Source organism: Musca vetustissima, unplaced genomic scaffold (assembly GCF_032173495.1).
Source record: "Musca vetustissima isolate MV318-11 ecotype Yass unplaced genomic scaffold, APGP_CSIRO_Mvet_v1 utg19164, whole genome shotgun sequence".
Lineage (NCBI taxonomy): Eukaryota > Metazoa > Arthropoda > Insecta > Diptera > Muscidae > Musca > Musca vetustissima.
This window is the reverse complement of record NW_026874237.1, coordinates 1-22,738: the sequence shown is the minus strand read 5'-3', so window position 1 is coordinate 22,738 and position 22,738 is coordinate 1. Positions and strand designations below refer to the sequence as shown.

The following is a 22,738-nucleotide window of genomic DNA, read 5'->3' as shown; positions in this document are numbered from 1 at the left end:
TTTTATCTCGATATCCTTCGCAGGTGAAATGATTACAACAGAGTGTTAGAACCAAACTCAAAAAACGGAAAAATCAGATAATTATATTAATACAAAAAATGGAGTTTATATAGGGACTACGCCTAAAAGGGGTTGACTATTAATAATTTTTGGTAGGGAGATTTGTTTCCATATACGGCTGCAAAATACAAAATTTCAGTGATTTCGGTTGAAAAACGCGCTCAAGAACCTCAAAATGCCGATATATGGGGGCTACGAGAAAAAGTGGATCTATATTTATAATTTTTGGTGGAGACATTTAGTACCCAATAAGAATCCAATGTATTAAATTTCAGCGAATTCGGTCGAAAAACTCGCTCAAGAAGCCCAAAATACCGAAAATTGGGGGGTACCCTTATATGGGAGCTATGCCTAAACGTGGACCGATATATCTTCGAACATCTTCGAACTTGACCTGACTGCAGACCAAAGACAACCCAATGCAAAATTTCAGCACCCTATCTCAATTCCTTCGGAAGATATCGTGATTACAGCAGACGGACGGACGGAAATGGCTAGATCGTCTTAGAATTTTACCCTGATCACGAATATATATATACTTTATAGGGTCGGAAATGAATACTTCGGTGAGTTACAAACGGAATGACAAAATTAATATACCCTCCATACTATGGTGGAGGGTATAAAAATGTTTGACCCCGAGAATGGGGGGGGGTCCGCTTAATGAATATGGTGGAACAAAGTCCCTATATATCTTTCGACTTGCACGAAATTTTGCATAGTGTACGGAATTGACTCTAGAATGGCGTGTGTTAAGTTCCAAGAAAATCGGTTGAGATGTAGATTAGCTCCCATATATATTTGATTATGCACTAAGAATCCAAAGTTTGCCGACTAGCACATAATATATAGCTTTCAAATAAAATTTCGGCATATTAATGTTTATTGTACATCAAATAATCACTTGGTGTCTGATTGAGATTAAATTCTAAACAGTGCAGCATACTTTGCTTTAAATCAATTTGCAAAATTTGGCATGGGTTGCAGAATGACATGTTTAGGGATTGATGTTAGTCGGTTACCATATAGTTAAAGATCGCATATTTAAGTTCGTTCAATTTCATGTATAGACGCATCATATAGTCGGCCCAGTCCGACTTTACTATTTTCCTTACTGCTTTTTATACCCTTCACCACACTGTGGTACAGGGTATTATGTCTTATGAGATAGACACAGGGTTCCTTTTGCGAATAAGCATAGAATCATTTTTTAAGTCGATTTATGCATGTCCGTCTGTCCGTCCGTCGAGGTATTTTTGTTAACAAAGTGCAGGTTGCATTTGTGATCCGATTTGGATGAAATTTGGCACAGCGCATTTATTTTGCCCAAAAACGAACACTATTGAAATTGTGAAAAATCGGTTCAGATTTAGATATAGCTCCCATATATATTTTCGTCCGATTTGAGGTAAATTGGTCTCCAAAGTCCCTATATATCCGATTTGCATGAAATTTGGCACAGCGTACTGAATTAAGCCTAGAACGAAGTGTGTTAAATTTCCTGAAAATCGGTTCAGATTTATATATAGCTCCCATATATATATTCATCGGATTTTATGTAAGTCGTGTAGCAAAGTCCCTTTATATCTTGCATTGAGTCTAGAATGTTGTGTGTTCAGTTTCAAGGAAATCGGTTCAGATGTAGATATAGCTCCCATATACTTTTTTTCGTATAATGTAAATTATGCACTAAGGACTCAAAGATTCGCCGATTAGCACTCAATAATATATATATATATATATATATAATTTCGATCTATTCATGTTTATTGTGCATCAAATAATCTGTGGTTGAGATTAAATTTTCAACAGTGCAGCACACTTCCCTTATTGTTTTTTTTTTTTTTTTTTTTTGACAAAAAAAATTAATTTCAGGTGGAGTGGAAGATAGTTATATATTGAAAATCATGGGAATTTGAGATTTACTGTAAAATCTTATATCATTGCCGGTCATGGTTTCCATGTAGCCCCCATATAATCGAACCACCCAAATTTCGCTATTATCGCATTTTGGGAACATCCATTGAATATTTCCATATGTTCCGGTTATTTACCGGTGTGTTTTAATATTTTTCAAATTCATAGTACAAATTATTCCAAAATATTTTGAATATTATTCTGATTAAATTAAATCATTTCTATATTTGGCATGTTCCAATTTAATATTTGATCAACACGAACTATAAATATGTTTGCTAAATGCAGGCCATTATTTGTGATTTCATTCTGTTAAAAAAAAACTATGCTTGCAAATATTATGTGGAATTAAAATTTAATAAACAATAATGAATAAAAATAATAAACGCCAAAAATATAAATAGGTCGCGGTATACCAAATTTAAAGTACTTTAAATACATATGTGTTTGCAAAGTGCTTTGCTGGCCTTTAAACGCAAATTATAATGACAACAAAGCCACAAACAAAAACCAGTTCTCATTGTACTTCGTCATTGTGCTGCTGAAGTGTCGCACTTTTGTCTAGCCCATACAATGTTACCGGTTGTTGATTAAAGATTTCTGCTCGAAAACATCACTTGATTTGAATTCGAAACTGAATTTTAGTGTTTTTATTTGCGTTTTGTTTTTCTTTTTTTTATAATTTTCTCAACATGTATTGTTTCATTAATTATTTATTTTTATGTTTCGGATTTTGTGTTTTTATTGTGGAGATTTTAGTATTGTATCGGTTAATGATAGCTCTATAATGCCGGAGGCTATTTTAGTTTGAGTGAACGTTATAAGATATTTAATCACATCAATCAGTTGGTGGTCAAAAAACATCAAATTGCCGCTGAAGGTGAATATCCCAACAAAAGACAAAAAGAAAAATACTCCATAAAAACAAAACAAAGACCAAACTTAACAAATCTTCAAAATCAATATGAAAACGTATTTTATTTTTCTGTATAATTAAGGTCCATGGGTGTTTCCGATTGCATATATGTATGTATGCACCCGTGTATGTTTGCGATTTTAAATTCACATTAAATATGCATACATGTGCGCTCCATCAGCAAGGTAACATCTGAAGAGTTTTCAAACGCTAATAGATTAATCACTTAATTATTTATCGGTTGATCGTTGGCAAAGTAACACATCTGCGGGAAAATAATAAAATTGCAGTACAATTCTTTCCGTCTTAATTTTTAGATCAAATCGTTAAACGAAATATATTCCCAAGTATAAAGAGTTTTCAAATCATCCGTCCTATGTCGATTTAAATAAAAGTAGACACGTGTAATTCCAGTCTCAATTAAAAAGTATATGTAAAATATCGCGAAGACGTAGGCCGTTTATCATTACATGAAATCGGATGAAATTATATATGGAAGTTAGTGAAAATCTGAACCGAGATAAATATACATAAGAAACACCATTATAGACTTGATTCGAAAGTTTTTGTTACATTTTGTGAGTTATTTGGAACATTATTTTCATTAAATTGGACCACAATATACTCATATATAAGGGTCCTACATATGGAGGTAACACATGCAAACGATCGTGTCAAGTGAATAGACTAAACATTGTTATACCCTTCACCACACTGTGATACAGGGTATTATGTATTATGTATGTTTGAAACGGGCAAAAGGAATCGACATAGACCCATGGTTCCTTTTGAGAATATGCATAGAAACAATATGCAGGTCGCATTTATGATCCGATTTGGATGAAATCTGGCACAGTTCACTAATCTTTATCCAAGGTCGAACCCTATTGTAATTGTAGAAATCGGTTCAGATTTAGATATAAATTCCATATATATAGTTTCGTTCGATTTTTTGTGAATGATACACTATTTCGATTGGGGCAAAATTTTGCACAGAGTACTGAAATAGGCCTAGATTGATACTGGCCAAGTTTTTTTGAAATTGGTTCAGATTTAGATATAGCTCCGACATATATTTTCGTCCGATTTTATGTGAATGATGCACCAAACTCCCAATATTTGTCAGATTGGGACAAAATTTTGTACAGAGTACTGAATTAGGTCCAGAATGATGTCTGCGAAGTTTTGTTAAATTGGGTTAAGATTTAGATATAGCTCCGATATATATTTTTTTTGCCCGATTTTATGTGAATGATGCACCAAACTCCTAATATTTGTCCGATTGGGACAAAATTTTGTACAGATTACTGAATTATGTTCAGACTGATGTCTGCGAAGTTTTGTTAAAATCAGTTTAGATTTAGATATAGCTCCCATATATAGTTTCATCCGATTTTAAGTAAAGGGAGCACCATACTGCCAATATTTATCCGATTGAGACTGCACAGAGTATTGACTTAGGCCATGATTGATGTATGTCAAGTTTTGTGGGAACCGGATCAGATATAGATAGGGCTCCCAAATATAGTTTCCTCCGATTTTATGTAAATGGAGCACCAAAGTATTAAATTTAGGCCGATTAGCACAAAATTTTGAACAGAGTACTGAAGTAAGTCCGAATTTATGAATGTGAAGTCTTGTTGAAATCTGTTCAGATTTAGATATAGTTGCCATATATAGTTTTCTCCGTTTTTATGTAAATGGTGCACCATACCATAGATGTTTGTCCGATTGAGACAAAATTTTGCACAGAGTATTGAATTAGGTCTAGTTTGATGTCTGCGAAGATTTGTTAAAATATGTTCGGCTTTAGATATAGCTCCCATAGCACTCTGTACACCGAACAACACATGTTACTCGCCTAGGCCAATCACATCGATATAATGAGTCGAACATTGCGAGCGGTAACAGCCACTTTTGAACAAATTGAAAAGGAGTCTGCCAAAATGGGTCTGGCAGTAAACGGCGAGAAGACCAAGCTGATGGTATCAACTCGCAAGACGTCCAGTAGATTCGGACTAACTGTGGAACTTGAGAACTACAGCTTCGAGGTAGTTAAAGAGTTTATATACCTTGGTACCGACATCAACTTTGAAAATCGGAGAAGGATGTGATGGCCACCCGATGCTACTATGGTCTGAGCAAACAACTCAAAAGCAAGGCCACTACCCGTGATATTATATGGATCAGAAGCATGGGTACTTGCACAAGCAGATGAGGCAGCTCTTGGGGTGTTTGAAAGAAAAATTCTCCGAAAGATCTACGGGCCGATCTGCGTCGACGGTGAATATCGGCGTCGAATCAACCACGAGCTCTACAATTTATACGCGGTCATCGACATAGTCAGTCGTATTGAGCTGCAGCGACTACGGTGGCTAGGCCATGAATGAGAATGCCCCAGCTCAAAAGGCATATAAAAACGAGCCTACTGATTGTTCCCGTAGAAGGGGAAGGTCACGCAGGAAAGATCAAGTAGAAAAAAAACATCTTGGAACGTGGTCTTCCAAACTGGTGGATTTGCGCACAAGACCGACGCGCTTGGAAACTTTCTCGGCTTATGGAACAACCGTTTTGTAACAAGCCAGCTAAAAAACAATTGGTGTATAGCTCAATTAGGTCCATGTGTTTATATATAGCTCCCATACGTAATTTTACTCGATTTCATACAAATGGTACACCAAAGAATCCAAGTCTGCCCGTTTGACATGCAATTTTTCATTGATTTCAGAATGGTATGTGTATGGGATTTTTTCAATCGTTTCAAATATCTATGTAGATAGCACATTTAATTTCGCCCGATTGCATCTCAATGGTCTTCCAAAGATTTGATGTCTGTTCTATCTATAGGATATTGTAGATATTAACATCTCTTGTATGTACCCAAAGCAGTGAAGGGTATCATATAGTCGGGCCGGGCCGACTTTTAAACTTTCCTTACTGGTTATTTACTTGGTAGTTATATTTAAATCTTAACAATTTCAATAGGGTTCGTCAATTAAATATACCGTGTAAAATTGTATCACCATTGAATACTAAATGGTGTGAAATAATTATTTCCGATCCTAGTATATATGTATCAGCTTGAAATTCTATGGCGATATAAGCATGTCTGTATATCTGTTGTAGTCACTCTAGTCTCTAAACAAATTGAGATAGATCGCCAAAATTTAGCATGGAGTCTTTTCTCTGCAGGCAAGTTAAGTTCGAAGATGAGCTATATCGGTGCACTTTTAGCTCCCATATAAGGGAACCCCCTATTTTCCTTTTTTTTTTTTTGGGGGTTCGTGGGCGCTTATCAAGCGCTTATTTTGTACGATGGGTACTTATTGGGTACCAAATGTTTCCAATAAAAATAATGAATATCCGTCCACTTTTTCTGGTAGCCCCCAATAACGGTACCCCACAATTTTCGATATTTTGGGGTTCATGAGCACGCTTTTCAACCGAATTCGCAGATTTAGTTCAATGGGTTCTTATTGGGTACATCAATCAACAAACATGTCCTCGGTAACCTATGTCAAATTTCATTTCATTAGGGCATATTTAGAGTCGTTGTTGTGCAATGGAACAAAATATGCTACAACACAGGGCGCTGTTCAAAATTTAATCTCAATTGGACACCAGTTCATTATTTGGTTCACAATTAACATAAATACACTGGAGCCAATAAGTCTGAACCAATTTTTATAAACCGCAATATTCTAGGTTCAATTTAAGACCTTAACTAAACATATGTTAGGTTATACTGACTTTAGAACGTTGTGCAAAATTTGGTATCAATCGAACAAACATGAAGAGTTTTGTGCAGCATTCACCAAAAATTGGACGAAAATATATATCGGAGCTATATCTAAATCGGAACCAATTTCATCTAATCTTACCAGACGTTATTGTAGATCCATTTCGATACGTTGCGCATAATGTCAATCCGACACACTTTTTTTAACTTTTTGGACTTTTTACTTAATATTGGGTGAACATTTGTAACTAACTCTAAACCGATTTTCAGGAAACTTGGTACACGTAAGGCTATCCTAACTTCAGTATATTCTGCAAAATCGATTCAATAACTTATAATGATCCGACAATTTGTCTACACATAAAAGCGTTGGCAGTAACGAAAATTTTATTTTGTAAAAATGTAGACAAATTGTCGATAAACTTTCAAAAAGCTTTTAAATTTGAACATTTTGAAAACAAAACACAGACAAAATTTAATCAAAACCAGTGAGCGGAGCAGTATAGTCGGACGGGGCCGACCATACGATACCCTACACAACTACCACGGAACTCAAATTTTGTGCGGATGTTTATTCCGAGCCTGGGCAATATTTCGTGATATTTGCACCCTCTTGCCCGATTAGTGGTAAACAGCTCCTCTTCCTCACACTGACATATTTTCCGAATATTACGAGTATTCAGTACAGCTATTGTCCAGATTCCCTTCACCGTGGGTTGTGTTGTGATGTTCGGCTTTCATTTGAGGTCTATAGATCAACTCGAAAATAATACAAAAAATTAAGTTTTCGGTCCACTTCATTCCAAACTGATTATCTGATCACCACCGAAAATTATAGGCATTGTTCTTGACCATAACTGGAACCTCATGGAACATTTCAAAGCGATCAGCGCTATAGTTCCGCTCTCCAGAGTGATAATGGGTTACTAAATAATATACGAATACGGAGATACCTGTAAATATTTAGGTGTAACTCCCGCATCCGAGCACATACAACAATATAATTGGTCTTAATTTAAAGGTCAACCAGTCCTCTTGGATATAACATCAACTTCTAGGATATATGTCCTTCAGGGGTAAATATATACGCCATAGAATACAAATTTTGTCATTTTTCACACAAAAGTCGGAGTCCATTTGACCCGCTAAATATTGACCGATCTTTCTCCTAACAGACATGCTTATTCTTTGGCCCGATCCGCTTCTCCATGCAAAATTTCACGATGTTCGGACCGTTGTTTCGGCCTCTGGAGCGACCAGAAAAACCGACAAAAATTTAGTATTTGGTCCATTTCATCCCCTAAATATTAACCGATCTTTCCCAAAAACAATAGGGGTCTTCATTGGCCAGAACCCATCCTACATGCAAAATTTCGTGAAGATTGGTCCATAACTGTGGCCTGTATCGTGTTTACAAATTATAATGGACAGACGGACGGACGGACACACATGTCTAGATCGACTCAGCTAGTCGAGATATGACGATCGGTATACTTAAAGGTGGGTCTAGGACCAATATTTCGTGGCGTTACAAACTTTTGGGGATGCACAAAGCTATAATACCCTGACAACATAGTTCTGTAGGGTATAACAAGGCATGTTGAATAAAGAAGAATATTTGTCGATAAGTTAACATGGAACCTTTGGTGTTGTTTATTAACAAAACATATTACGTTATTTATTCTATCATGTTGAATAGCGCAAATCAACAAGCAAAGTTAAGGGGACCCCCCATGCTCGGGTCAAAAAATTTTTTTATTTAATTCGAATCTACACTAATTCGAGAATGTCCCTACAAAATTTTAAGTGAAAATCTTAATAACTTTTGAAGATATAGCCGATTTATTGTGTCAGCATCAAGTGACGGCTAAAGGGCTTCTCAAACTTTAAACGCGTTTTTCTCTTTTGCGAGTGGCGGGCACGATAACTCAAAAACTAATAACCCAATCGATTCCAAATTTTTACACGTTTCTCTGTGAGTGTATAGCTATCGTATGAACTAGGATAAAGCCAATCGGTGAAGATCTACCTTATTTTTTAACTCAAAAATCGGCGATTTTCCAAAAATATTTTTTCAAAGGTCCGCCATTTGGTTAATTTTATAGCGAAATCAATAATCATAGTTCATGCGGGAGCCAGACATGTACTCTTTCTAACACCGTTGGAATTTTCGGATTCCGATGTTCCAGTGAGGAGTTATCATGTCCGCCATCAAAAATAAGGACTTTTCTTTAATTACAAAAAACTACAACAAGACAACAACAAAAATTTTTAGTAAATTATTTTTCTTCCTTTTTAAATCTTCAAATATATATGTGCAAAGTTATAAACCTTAATAAGCATTGGAATTGATTTACCAGCCCATTGAAAATCTTGAAAAATTAAAATAGAGAATGGGAGGGGTTCCCTTGATACCACTTAACAACATTTTTCAAACAATACAAACCTAAACCTTTAATTATTTCAATATAATGGACTTGAGCCACTTTGAAAATAATCGACTTATGTAGTACCCACACAACATATAATTTATTTAAATTACAACAACAAATTAATCACGACTATGAAAATCTGTAAGATCGTAGTGTGAGCATCCGTTCCCATCTGTGTGTCTTTGAACATAATTTGACCAAAAACCCATAACAACTGGTCAATGACACTGAAACAACTGCCACAATCAAAACATTAAAGAGATCGATAACATACTTAAACTAAATAAGGGAAATCCGTTGTTTGGATGGTTTTAGTTTGGGTCATTATTAAACTTATTTTGTTTACTTTACATCAACATAGTCTCCACAAAGGGTGCAGCGATGAACCTTTAACCCGAATCTTGAAAATTAGGTAATAAAAATAGATTTAAAAACTCGTTGGCCTTCAGATATTTTTGAAGTCGTAAAATAAATGGAAATCACAAAAATATATGTTTGTTTATGTTTGAAGAGATTACGATTTGATATAAACAAATTGATTTCGAATTGAATAATCGCACGTCATATGAAATTAATATATATTTGGTAAATCATTTACAATTGCAATAAAAAAACAATCGAATAAACAAAACATATGTTTAATTACAATTTCCTGCAATGGGAGGATGAAAAAATTGTAAACAGTTTAAAAAATGTCCAATGTTGCGTATTGCATTGGTTTTGGGACAGTTAACTTACAGTAGAGAAAAACCAGTAGTGTTTTTTTTTATACATTGCTAATTAGGGAGTCTAAACAGTGGGCAATCATCCGACGTTATATTGTTGTGCTTCGTCGATGATCCTAGCGTCGAAATCTAAAGCGATCCTTTTTCTAAAATCCTTTACAAACGTGTTGGCTGTATGTTGGAATTTTGGATTATTTTAAAACTCGCCACTATATAAACCCTTTTTCTACCCTCCGCCATAATATAGAATAGATTAAATTTGTTTAGGCATAGTCCCCATATAACGGGGACTATTTCTCAAATTGTTTGGGTTGCCTCCATATAACAGTATCAAATTTTGATATTTTTTGCGATTTTGAATACACATTTGGGATAAGCTCAAAGTCGAAAAGGTTCATAGTTACTTTTGTGAAAATGAATAGAATCAGCATCAACCTCGTAACCTCGTAAAATTTGACCGATTGGGACGTAACTTGGCATAGCGTACCAAATTGAGTCTATGTTTAGATATAGCTCCCATATACATATATTTTCTTCCGATTTTATATAAATGATACACCAAACTACCAAGGCTTCGATTGGAATGAAATAGCAAACTGTGTACGTTGAAATCGGTTCAGATTTAGATATTGCTCCCATATATATATATATATATATATATATTTTTAGCCGATTTTATGTAAATGGTGTGCCAAACTTCCAAGGTTTGTCCGATTGATACTAAATTTATAATATTGTACCGTATCGAGTCTGAATGACAAGTATTAAGTTTCGGCAAAATTGTTCCACCTCTTCATCCGATTATATTAAAAAGTTGCAACAAATACCCAATATTTAATATCCTCCTCCGTAGTATGGTAGGTATTTTAATTTTCTCATTTTTAACTCATTTTCCGATCCTATAAAGTATATATTTATATCCTTAATCAAATTTACGCATGCCCTTCTGTCTGTGGTAATCACTCAAGCCTCTGAACGAATTGAGATAGATCGCCACAATTTGTCTTTTGTCTGCATGCAGGTCAAGTTCGAAGATGGGCTATATCGGTCCACGTTTAAGCATAGCTCCCATATAAGTGTATCCCTTATTTTCAGTTTTTGGGGTCCTTGAGCGCCTTTTTCAATCGAATTAGCTAAAATTTGGTTCTTTGGGTTCTTATTGGTTATCAGGATTCTCCACCATAAGGTGGAGTGTATATCAAACTTGGAGAGTATAACGAAATATTCACCGGAGACCCCATAAAGTATTATTCTTGATCAAAGTAATATTCTATGTCGATTTATGCATTTCCGTGTGTCTGTCTGTCCGAGTTGAAATAACGATGAAAATCGCAATATTTAAGATAGAGCTCTTCACAGACGTTGCTACTAATCTAAGGATATTTGATATTGCAAATAGGATATATCGGTCTAGGTTTTTGTGCAGCCCCTGTTAGTATTAAAGTCGGACTGGGCCGACTATATGATACCCTTCACCACTTTGTAGAGCATCCTAACAGACGTCGCCTTTTCAAAGGAACATTGACATGAAATTGAACGAACTTAAATATGCGATCTTTATTTATAAGTAAACCAACTAACATCAATTCCAACACATTCCATTCTGTAACCTATTCCATACTTTGTAAATAGATTTAAAGCAAACTTTACACACGCTATTTGGTACGCTTCACGGTTTAAAATGTATCAATCAGGCACCCATTGATTATTTGGTGTACAATCAACATGAATAGGTCGAAATGATATATGGAAGCTATGCTATATCTAAATCTGAACCGATTTCAAGGAAACTTGTTAGGTATTAATTTTTAATAATTTCAGTACGTTTTGTCAGTCGCCTAGGTATGTGTCTTTAGTGAACCATTTATTTAAAATCGAACGAAAGTATATATATACATCTGAACCAATTTTAAGAAAACTTTATATATACATCTGAACCAATTTTAAGAAAACTTGGTACACGAAAGGTTATAATAACTTCAGTACATTTAAATAAAATCGGTCGAAAATATATATTGGAGCTATATCTAAATCGCAACCGATTTAAGCGAAACTTAGCACACATCATTCTTGACCTAATTCAGTACCCTATGCCAAATTTCATTCAAATCGAGAGATATATAGGTACTTTGGAGCCCCATTTACCTTAGATCGGACGAAAATATTTATGAGAGCTATATATAAATCTGAACCCATTTTCTCGAAACCTGGCACACGTCATTCTAGACTCAAGTCAGTACACTATGCCAAATTTCGTGCAAAATGGAAAGATATATAGGGACTTTGGTGCCCCATTTACCTTAAATATGACGAAAATATATATGGAAGCTATATATAAATCTGAACCGATTGCCACGAAACTTAGCACACATCATTCTGGACCTAATTAAGTACTCTATACCAAATTTCGTGCAAATAGAAAAATATATAGGGACTTTGGTGCCCCATTTACCTTAAATCGGACCATAATATATATGAGAGCGATATCTAAATCTGAATCTATTTTCAATAGGGTTCGTCCTTTGGCCAAATAAGTGACTTGTGCCAAATTTCATCCAAATTGGTTCATAAATACGACCTGTACTTTGTTTACAATTTAACATCTACAGACGGACGGACATTCATAAATCGACTCAGAAAGTGATTCTATGCATATTCTTAAAAAGAACCATGTGTCTATCTCGTTTCCTCTAATAATACCCTGTACCACAGTGTGGTGAAGGGTATAAAAAATTATTAATATTGACCCAAGTTAGAGGTTAGCCCTTATTTAACGGTACTCCCCAATACTCAGTATTTTGGACAGGCTTTTCAACTGAATTGGCTGTAATTTGGTATTTTGGGTTATCATTGAATAACACAAGTCCATACCAAAATTAATGTTTCAGTTTTGTATTTTGGGTTCTCATAACGGTATCACCAAATGTCCGCACTAAGAATTGTTAATATTGAGCCATGTCAGCATTTTGTTTTTCAACCGAATTGGTTTTAATTTGTATTATCATTGGTTGTAAAAACTCACTACCAAAAATATCAATATTGATTTCCGTTTTATTATAGGCCCATATAACGATATCGCCACTCTGATATATTTGGAGAATTTCAATCATCATTTTCTAACGTACTTTTCGTTATGATCAAGGTTCTATCATAATCTCTTTCTGTTTTAGCGCTCAAAAGAGAAACATTTTAAATCTATGTGATCCCAACTCATTTGGCGATTTTATCAGCTGAATTAGTATTTTCATTATAAATCAGGATGTCTCAATAACGGACGATGATCTGCAACATTTTATGCGACGTTATTGAAGTAATGACTAAGCTAAACAATATCTGAGCTTATCATGCCGATAGATTTATATTAAAAATTTATAATAAACACATTCTTTTAGTTAAAAATTTCTACCTGAAGTTCAATGTTTTTAATATAATATTAAATGTATTATTAAGCGTTTCAAGGCTGCAAAAGAACTCGTATTTTGGAATTAATATGCAATATAAAAATAACATATATTTTTACCCTTTCCTTCTTTTCTTTTTTTGGAAGTAATGAATATAATTAAATATAATAATTGGACATCATGGCAATCTGTATAAAACAATTATTAAATAAATGTATTAATGTCGATCGGATTTGTGAATTGGGTGACGGATATTAGACCTAATCGAAATATTGGATGAAGAGACGTAGCTAAAATAAAATATACACCAGACCGACAAATCAAAAATAAGTTAATATTCTGTAACAATGAATTTAAATTAGTAAACAAATCTGTTAAGATTGAACGTATTTCCTGTTTAATAGACTGACCCCCGAACAGTAGCTAACCTATTAACATAAAATATGATTATGTCCATCGTTTAACGACTTTCAATTCGGAAGTCAATTTTCAACAAAGTAAAATAACAATAATTTTCATTAATATTTATAGGCTATGCTAACCCAAAATTAACATTTAATGTATTTATTATTGTTTATATTACCCTAAATTTGTTTTATCAGATATTACAATTTTATAGCCTGAGTCTAGTACCTTATAATTGTTATTTATATAGCCATGATGAAATATTGAAACACTGTAATTGTTTAATTATTTATTAACATTTGTTTTTTATATTTCTTTATATCAATAGACAATATAATAATTTAAACAAATATATTTTTGTCAGTTATTAATAAATAAATACTTTACAATCAATGTTCCGTCCATGATTATTATTAAATTAAATTTATTTGCGCATGTAAATTTTTTGTGGACTGCTCTAACAATAGGCATAACTTATTTATATTTGTACCCTTCACCACACTGTGGTACAGAGTATTATGTCTTTGTGCACATGTTTGTAACAGGCAAAAATAATCGAGATAGACCCATGGTTCCTTTTGAGAATATACATCACTTTCTAAGTCGATTTATGCATGTCCGTCCGTCCGTCTGTCTGTCTGTTAAATTGTAAACAAAGTACAGGTCGCATTTATGATCCGAATTGGATGAAATTTGGCATATTGAAATTGGGAAAAATCGGTTCAGATTTGGATATAGCTCCCATATATATATATATATATATATTTAACCGATTTAATGTTAACGGTCCCTATATATCTTTCGATTTGCACGAAATTTGGTACAGCCAAATCATTTAGGTCTAGAATGATGTCTGCCAAGTTTCGTAAAAATCGGTCCAGATTTAGATATAGCTCCCATATATAGTTTCGTCCGATTTCATGTAAATGGTGCCCCAAAGTCCCTATATATCTTTCGATTTGCAAGAAATTTGGCATAACGTACTGAATTGAGCCTAGAATAATGTCTGCCAACTTTCGAGAATATCGGCCCAGATTTAGATATAGCTCCCATATATAGTTTCGTCGGATTTAAGGTAAATGGTGCACCAAAGTCCCTATATATCTTTCGATTTGCACGAAATTTGGTACAGCCTAATCACTTAGGTCTACAATGATGTCTGCCAAGTTTCGTAAAAATCGGTCCAGATTTAGATATAGCTCCCATATATAGTTTCATCCGATTTCATGTAAATGGTGCCCCAAAGTCCCTATATATCTTTCGATTTGCAAGAAATTTGGCATAACGTACTGAATTGAGCCTAGAATGATGTCTGCCAACTTTCGAGAAAATCGGTCCAGATTTAGATATAGCTCCCATATATAGTTTCGTCCGATTTCATGTAAATGGTGCACTAAAGTCTCTATATATCTTTCGATTTGCACGAAATTTTGGTACAGCCTAATCACTTAGGTCTAGAATGATGTCTGCCAAGTTTCGAGAAAGTCGGTCCAGATTTAGAAATAGCTCTTGTATATAGTTTCGTCCGATTTCATGTAAATGGTGCCCAAAGTCCCTATATATCTTTTGATTTGCACGCAATTTAGCATAACGTACTGAATTAAGCCTAGAGTGATGTCTGCCAAGTTTCGAGAAAATCGGCCCAGATTTAGATATAGCTCACATATATAGTTTCGTCCGATTTCATGCAAATGGTGCCCCAAAGTCCCTATATATCTTTCGATTTGCACGAAATTTTGGTGCAGCCTAATCACTTAGGTCTAGAATGATGTCTGCCAAGTTTCGAGAAAGTCGGTCCAGATTTAGAAATAGCTCTTGTATATAGTTTCGTCCGATTTCATGTAAATGGTGCCCAAAGTCACTATATATCTTTTGATTTGCACTAAATTTAGCATAACGTACTGAATTAAGCCTAGAGTGATGTCTGCCAAGTTTCGAGAAAATCGGCCCAGATTTAGATATAGCTCCCATATATAGTTTCGTCCGATTTCATGCAAATGGTGCCCCAAAGTCCCTATATATCTTTCGATTTGCACGAAATTTGGTACAGCCTAATCATTTAGGTCTAGAATGATGTCTGCCAAGTTTCGTGAAAATCGGTCCAGATTTAGATAGATATAGCCCTTTTTATTATAGATAGATTTTAAGTAATTGACGCACCATATATATTTTCGCCCGATTTCAAGTAAATTGGGTATCAAACTCCTCATGTTAGTCAGATTGACATCAAAGTTTGCACATCGTACAAAATTGAGCATAAAATTATATAGTTGCGTTTTCTAGAAGTACAGACATAGCCCAACGGATGACCTATTTATATTTGTTTGAAGTCGATTTACATACTTTATGGATAGATCTAGGTAGATTCACATTTAGATAAATATCACATATTTTGTTTCATCCAATTTTATGCTAATAGTCCAGTTTAATATACCCATAGTGGTGAAGGGTATCATATAGTCGGCCCCGTCCGACTTTACTACTTTCCTTACTGGTTTTATTTCAGATTCACTGTTGATCAAATCGGTTATTCAATTCGCTTCAAATTAAATATATACGTTTATAAAATATTGACCATTTGTGAGGGAGGTACCGGAAGTAGTGGGCCAAAGTGTCCCAACGTCGGACTTGATATATGCTTGGTAAAAATAATAGGTTATGCCAAGTTTGGTTCAAATCGGACATTTTATTATGCTGATAATGAAAGTTTTGATCAATAATGGGGGAGATACCAGAAGGAATGGATCTAATCCAAGCCAGGTAAAGATAGGTCTAGAATGATGTCTGCCAAGTTTCGTGAAAATCGGTCCAGATTTGGTTAAAATCGAACATTCAATTCGCCTGATATTGGATTTAAAAATATTGAAATATTGAAATTTTAACCAATGGATCCCATCTTCCTACTTGATCTAGGCTTAGTAAACATAATAGTTAGTTTGGCTCTATTCGGATAGTCCGTGCGCATGATATTATAAAATTATTATTTTTTGCATAATTTTGACCATTTTGTGGGCAGGTGCCAGAAGGAGTGGACGGAATTTCCCAATCTTCGATCTTAAACTAAGTTTGGAAGAAATATTATGATGTTGAAATTTTGGAATGAAAGCCGTGCTCCCCCCGAGAGTTATAGTGCGCACCAGCCGGCAGACTTTAAATTGTCTGAAACGATTTTAGTTCAAAGAAACATGGGGTCTAAAACAAATGATCCACATTTTCACGGTATCAAAGTGCATATACCCTCATTAGTCATAAGGCTGAGGATGTAAAAACATATTCGCAACAAATTATTAAAATACTTACAGGTCTCGCTGAATTTTAAATAATTTCCTACCGAGTTGACTGCAATTTTTATGGACACGTTTATTACAAGGATGGGATAATTAAGGATATGTTAATGAACATTGCTTCATCAGGACACTTCTGCCAGGACAACATTGATATCGTTGGAAAGGGTTTTGAGTCTACTTTCCATTTCTATAGTAAAAAAACTTCAAAGCCGTCTTATGTAATGTTCGATAGGTTTTTAACTTAATTTTTATACCCTACACAACTATGTTGTAAGGGTATTATAGCTTTGGCCAAAAGAGGTCAGAGTTTGTTTTTAATGATCGGTTAATATTTAAGGGATTAAATGGACAAAAACTTTATTTTTTCCTTTTTTTCTGGTCGACTAGAGGCCACAATTATGATACGATGAAGATCGGTCAATATTAAGCGGGTTAAATATGCCAAAACTTTTGTGTCAAAAATTACAAAGTTTGTATTCTGGGGCGTATATATTTACTCCTGAAGAAGTAGTTTGACGTATATTCAAGAAGAGTTGTTGACCTTTAAATTGATACCAATTATATTGTTGTATGTACTCGGACGTGGGAGTTATACGTAAATATTTAAATGTGTCTATGCGTTATGCTATTTTTTAGTACATACTACGGAAATATCTTTGAAATTTTACATGAAGTTCCGATTACGGTCAAGGGGGTAGCCTATAATTTTCGTTGATTTTGAGATGATATTTAGGATGTGAAATAAACCGACAACTTTTTTTTTTGTCAGATTTCCTAGTCGCTATAGAGGCCATTATAATATGCAGAACATTACATATTTTAGATGGTAAAGGGAAAGTGCCCAAATACTTAGAAAGGCTGTTTAGATGGTGATCGACGAATATTTCGAAGGTCAAATCAACCAATGTCTAATATGACAATTTTTTTTTATTTTATGGCGTAAATATTCGTTTCGGGAAAACAAGATATAAAAATTATGCCAGGGAAAGAAAGTGGAGCTGTTAACATATAATCGGTCAAGAGGGTGCAAATATTGCCTAGGCCCAGAATATAGAACCGCAGAATGTTCGATTTTCGTGTTCGTTAAGTAGGGTAACATAGAGTCGGTCCCGTTCGACGATACTGTTCCGTTCACTGGTTTATTTTCTGCACGCTAGATCTGTTTTTTTATCCCATTTCAAGATTATAGATACAATTTCCTACTGAAGACACAGTTCTTTGGCATTCCAGAGTCATGAGGGAGCCAAAAGATGTTTTGACAGAATAGTATAGCATCCATGTGTTTAAAATGTTGCGTAATTTCCGTCACAGCTAACTAGATGTAGGTGATATATGACTCCTGTTTCTAGACAATCGAAATGTATTGATATGGACAATAAATTTGCCACATATCAATCGAAATGTTCACTGAAGACCCCCGAGAAAATAATTGGTCACAGATCTTCATTACAATTTTGTTTTACGTTTTATTTTGATATTCGCAATGATTATTTTTTCGACCATCCTCCCCAGCCGCCGCCACCGCCACCACTCCAACCACCACCTCCTCCTAGACTTATAATTTTGTAAACGGTAACATGGGAACCTCCGCCATAGCCGCCCCCATAGCCTCCACCGCCACCATAGCCTCCACCGCCTCCATAGCCGCCGACACCACCCCATCCACCGCCGCCATAGCCTCCACTGTAGCCACCACCATAGCCTCCGCCGCCACCGCCATAACCTCCACCACTTCCATAGGATATAATTTTATAGGTGTCAACATGTCCGCCACCTCCGCCGTAGCCACCGCCATAGCCCCCACCGTATCCTCCACCATATCCACCTCCTCCGCCTCCACCAAACAAGAATCCTGCATGGGCCGTGGCGACTAAGCACGCCAAAGCCAAAACTTTAACGTATACCTAAAGTCCATGCAAGAAAATTTGTATTAATTTCTATTACTGTAATTCTCGATCGGGTATTCTTAACTTACTTTCATTATCGGACTTTCGAAACTAGTACCCTCATTACGAACGGTATTGCTTAAATACATGGATTTTAGAAATAAATTCAATTATTTTTTGTTTTTTTATTAACGATTTTATAATAAAAATAATAAAAAGATTTCATGTCTATCATTGTGGGGGATGGATTAAGCAGAACAAGTTCCAGGTTTGTGCTAAGCGTACTTATTTTACCGCAAAATTATAATTACAAAACAAGTCATGAGAAATTTTGAATTTTTGGTTTTTTTTTTTGACAATTTTTTTCTTGTTTATTTGTTCTTAAGAGATAGGTAGTTATAATAGAATTAAATTTCATCAAAAATAATACGTTATGCTATATTTATGAGACACATTTGCTATAGAATAATATGCAGATTGACTTATCCAAATATTCTAGCCAATTTGTTTATTTTGTTTTAACAATTTTTACCAGTCATATATTTAAATCGATTTAAACAGTGCGAAGTTTAATATGGGGTGTGAAACGTTTTTCCATAGTCCTTTTATAAATGACCCGTCTCCATTTGAGGTATTTTCCACCTAAGTGGTTGTTATTTGGTATTTCGAATACTTGGAGGATGAAAAATATACTTGCAGAAAATACACACATAACGGCACAGTGCCATTTACTGTCTTTGAAGGTTTCCACTTAATTGTCAGTATTTTGAAGTACTTTTCGTAGGCCATCACGAGCTTCATTTGTTGTTATTCACATTCGAAATAATTTGTAATTTTTAGAATTGAAATATAATTTTCCATATTTGAGTTTAGCTGCAATAATATTTTTATATCCGCCACCATAAAGTGAAGTATATATTTGTACCCTCGTGGTTAATATACACATGGTTATATACACTTTGATACGGTGAAAATGTGTCTCATCGAAATATTGGTTTTAGACCCCATGTTTCCTTGGACCAAATCCGTTTTAGAAAATTTGTAGTCGATTTACATGTAGTCGTCGGCTGGTGCGCACGATAATTCTCGAAGGGAATAATCGGTTTCATCCAAACTATGCACAACTTAATATTTCATCCAAATTTAGTTTAAGTTCGATGGGAAGATGGGGAATATCGGTCCACTCCTTCTGGTACCTCCCTCACAAAATGGTCAAAATTGTGCTAAAAATTAATGTTATAATGACATGTAAACGGACTATTCAAACTTTGTACAACCTATTATCTTTACCAAGCATAAATCAAGTACGAAGATCGTACCCATTGGTCCTCCTTCACAGAGGGTAAAACTTTTCAATATTTATAAATCCAATATCCGGCTAATGGAAAGTCCGATTTGAACCTAACTTTGCACAACATATTATATTTACCAGGCCTAGATCAGGTAGGAAGATGGGACCCATTGGTAAACTCTTTCTTGTACCGTCCCCCATAGAGGGTCAAAATGTTCAATATTTATAAAGGCAATATCAGGCTAATGGAATGTCCGATTTGAACCCAATTTTGCACAGCCTATTATTTTTAACAAGACTGGACCAAGTTTTAATATGAGACCTTATTGGACCTCTAATCGAGATAGATCCATGTTACCTTTTGAGAATATGCATAGAATCACTTTCTGAGTCCATTTATCCATGTCCGTCCATATATTTTTGTGAGCAAAATACAGGTCGCATTTATGATCCGATTTGGATGAAATTTAGCACAGGTCACTTATTTCACCCAAGGACGATCCCTATTAAAATTGGAGAAAATCGTGGCTAACTCGTCTCACACCTCCGAAGAGGTTCCTAAAGAAACATTAACTGTTTGTACCTTCATTCTATGAAATAAGAAACACTCATCTTCGTGATAATTTTGTCTTAGGTTTTATTTATAATTCCGGTGTACTTATTTTCTATCCCAACCTCCCCAGCCGCCACCGCCGCCACCTCCACTCCAACCTCCGCCGCCACCACCACTCCATCCACCGCCTCCACCTCCACCTAGAGTTATAATTTTGTAAACGGTAACATGGGAACCTCCGCCATAGCCGCCTCCACCACCACCATAGCCGCCTCCCCATCCACCACCGCCACCACCCCATCCTCCGCCGCCATAGCCCCCACCGTATCCTCCACCATATCCACCTCCTCCGCCTCCACCAAACAAGAATCCTGCCTGGGCCGTGGCGATTAAGCACGCCAAAGCCAAAACTTTAACGTATCCCTAAAATCCATACAAGAAATTTGTATTAATTTCTATTACTGTAATTCTCGATCGAATCTGCTTAACTTACTTTCATTGTTGGACTTTTGAAACTAGTACCTGCATTACCATCCGCTTTGCTTATATACTTGGTTCTTAGAAATTAATTTAATTTTATTTTATTTTCTAAACATTTTGCATTAATATTAATAATAATAAAATAATAAAAATAAATTTGTCTGGGGGATATATTAAAAAGAACAAGTTCTAGGTTTGACTTACTTCTTTCATCGAATGAAACGATTAATTACAAAAGAACACACAACAAATTTTGAACTCAATATTCTCAATGTTATGGAATTTTTGGCAAATTGCTGACCAAATATTTTCTTGTTTATTTGTTATTTAGAAAGAGAGGGGAAGTTAAAAATAGATTTAAATTTCATCAAAAATAATACGATATGCTATATTTATGAGACAAATTCGATAGAAAATAATATGCATATCTACATATCCAGAAATTCTAGCCAATTTGTTTATTTTGTTTTAACAATTTTTTTACAGTCATATATTTAAATTAATTAAAATTATACGAGGTGCCATATTAGGTTTGAAATAGAAGTTGGTTAAAGAAAAATATGTCGGCTATTTTTTGAAACAATTTTGTAATTTATCATACCGTGTTTTTGAAATTTTTTGACATTCCAAGATAGAGAAAAAACATTATTGCAGGAAATTGATTTGCAACGCTTCGAAAGATTACAATTTTTTCATTTTTGACCATACGACATTAATAAACTCAATTTAGCATTGAATGACATCACATTTTCCATTAATTAATTAGTTCATTTTATTTTCCATATTTCACTAATTTTTAACTAGTATTTGGGGTTCATTTACCAACCGCCTTTTCATTATATTCCATGCATTTTCAATTGGACACTTCCCTTATAAATGGATTTATAGAGATTGCAGGTCAGCAGAGAGACCACGTGCCTATATAAAGACCATTTGGTCTATCTAGAGGCCGACTGAAAATGGATAGAGACCATAGGTCTGCAGAAAGGCTACATGTCTGTATAGAAGCCACGGGTGTCTATAAAGACCAATTGTACTGTATTTCGAACACAGGGTCTGTGGTCAGGGGGAAGTGGTCTGTAAGAGACCTTTATAAAGGGTAGTAGCAGATGAGAATAACATTTTATGTCGACATCGGATAAGATCGAACATTTGAAATTTCGCATTGACGTTGATGTTACTCCTAGGGTGTTTGGCATTACGCCTGCGGTATATCGGTCCACATTTTGGTATAGCTCCCATATTTGGAATTTCGAGTAGTTTATGGTCATTTTTTCCTGTGCAAACTGGCATACCGAACGTTTTAAGGCAGAAGCTTATCCATAAAGGTCCATGTTTAGACATTTATTTTGAGGGTTTTTGCTGCATTTTCCAACCGAAATGGCAACAATTTAATATTTCGGGTTTTTATACCCTTCACCACACTGTGGTACAGGGTATTATGTCCTTGTGCTTATTTTTGTAACATGCAAAAATAATCGAGATAGACCCATGGTTCCTTTTGAGAATATGCATAGAATCACTTTCTGAGTCGATTTATGCATGTCCGTCTGTCCGTACGTCCGTCCGTCCATGTATTTTTGTGAACAAAGTACAGGTCGCATTTATGATCCGATTTGGATGAAATTTGGCACATTTCACTTATT

General features: G+C 35.0%; 1 protein-coding gene across 1 annotated transcript; it reads right to left on the bottom strand.

The window, feature by feature from the left end:
* Positions 1-18,369: 18,369 nt before the first annotated feature.
* Positions 18,370-21,111, bottom strand: LOC133331822 (uncharacterized). Its single transcript, XM_061540200.1, has 5 exons — positions 21,106-21,111; positions 20,807-21,035; positions 18,657-18,716; positions 18,468-18,605; positions 18,370-18,431 (listed from the first exon to the last, which is right to left on the bottom strand). Exons 1-5 carry the CDS (start codon positions 21,109-21,111, stop codon positions 18,370-18,372), a joined length of 495 nt encoding a protein of 164 aa, XP_061396184.1.
* Between the last annotated feature and the right edge of the window lie 1,627 nt (positions 21,112-22,738).

Bases quoted from the DNA above. Each gene is read 5' to 3' on its own strand.
- LOC133331822 (XM_061540200.1), bottom strand. The intron at 18,717-20,806 runs GTGGAGGCGGTG...TGTTTGGTGGAG, and splicing joins AATTATAACTCTAGGTGGAG to GCGGAGGAGGTGGATATGGT. The intron at 18,606-18,656 runs GTGGCGGACATG...GAAGTGGTGGAG, and splicing joins TGGCGGTGGCTACGGCGGAG to GTTATGGCGGTGGCGGCGGA.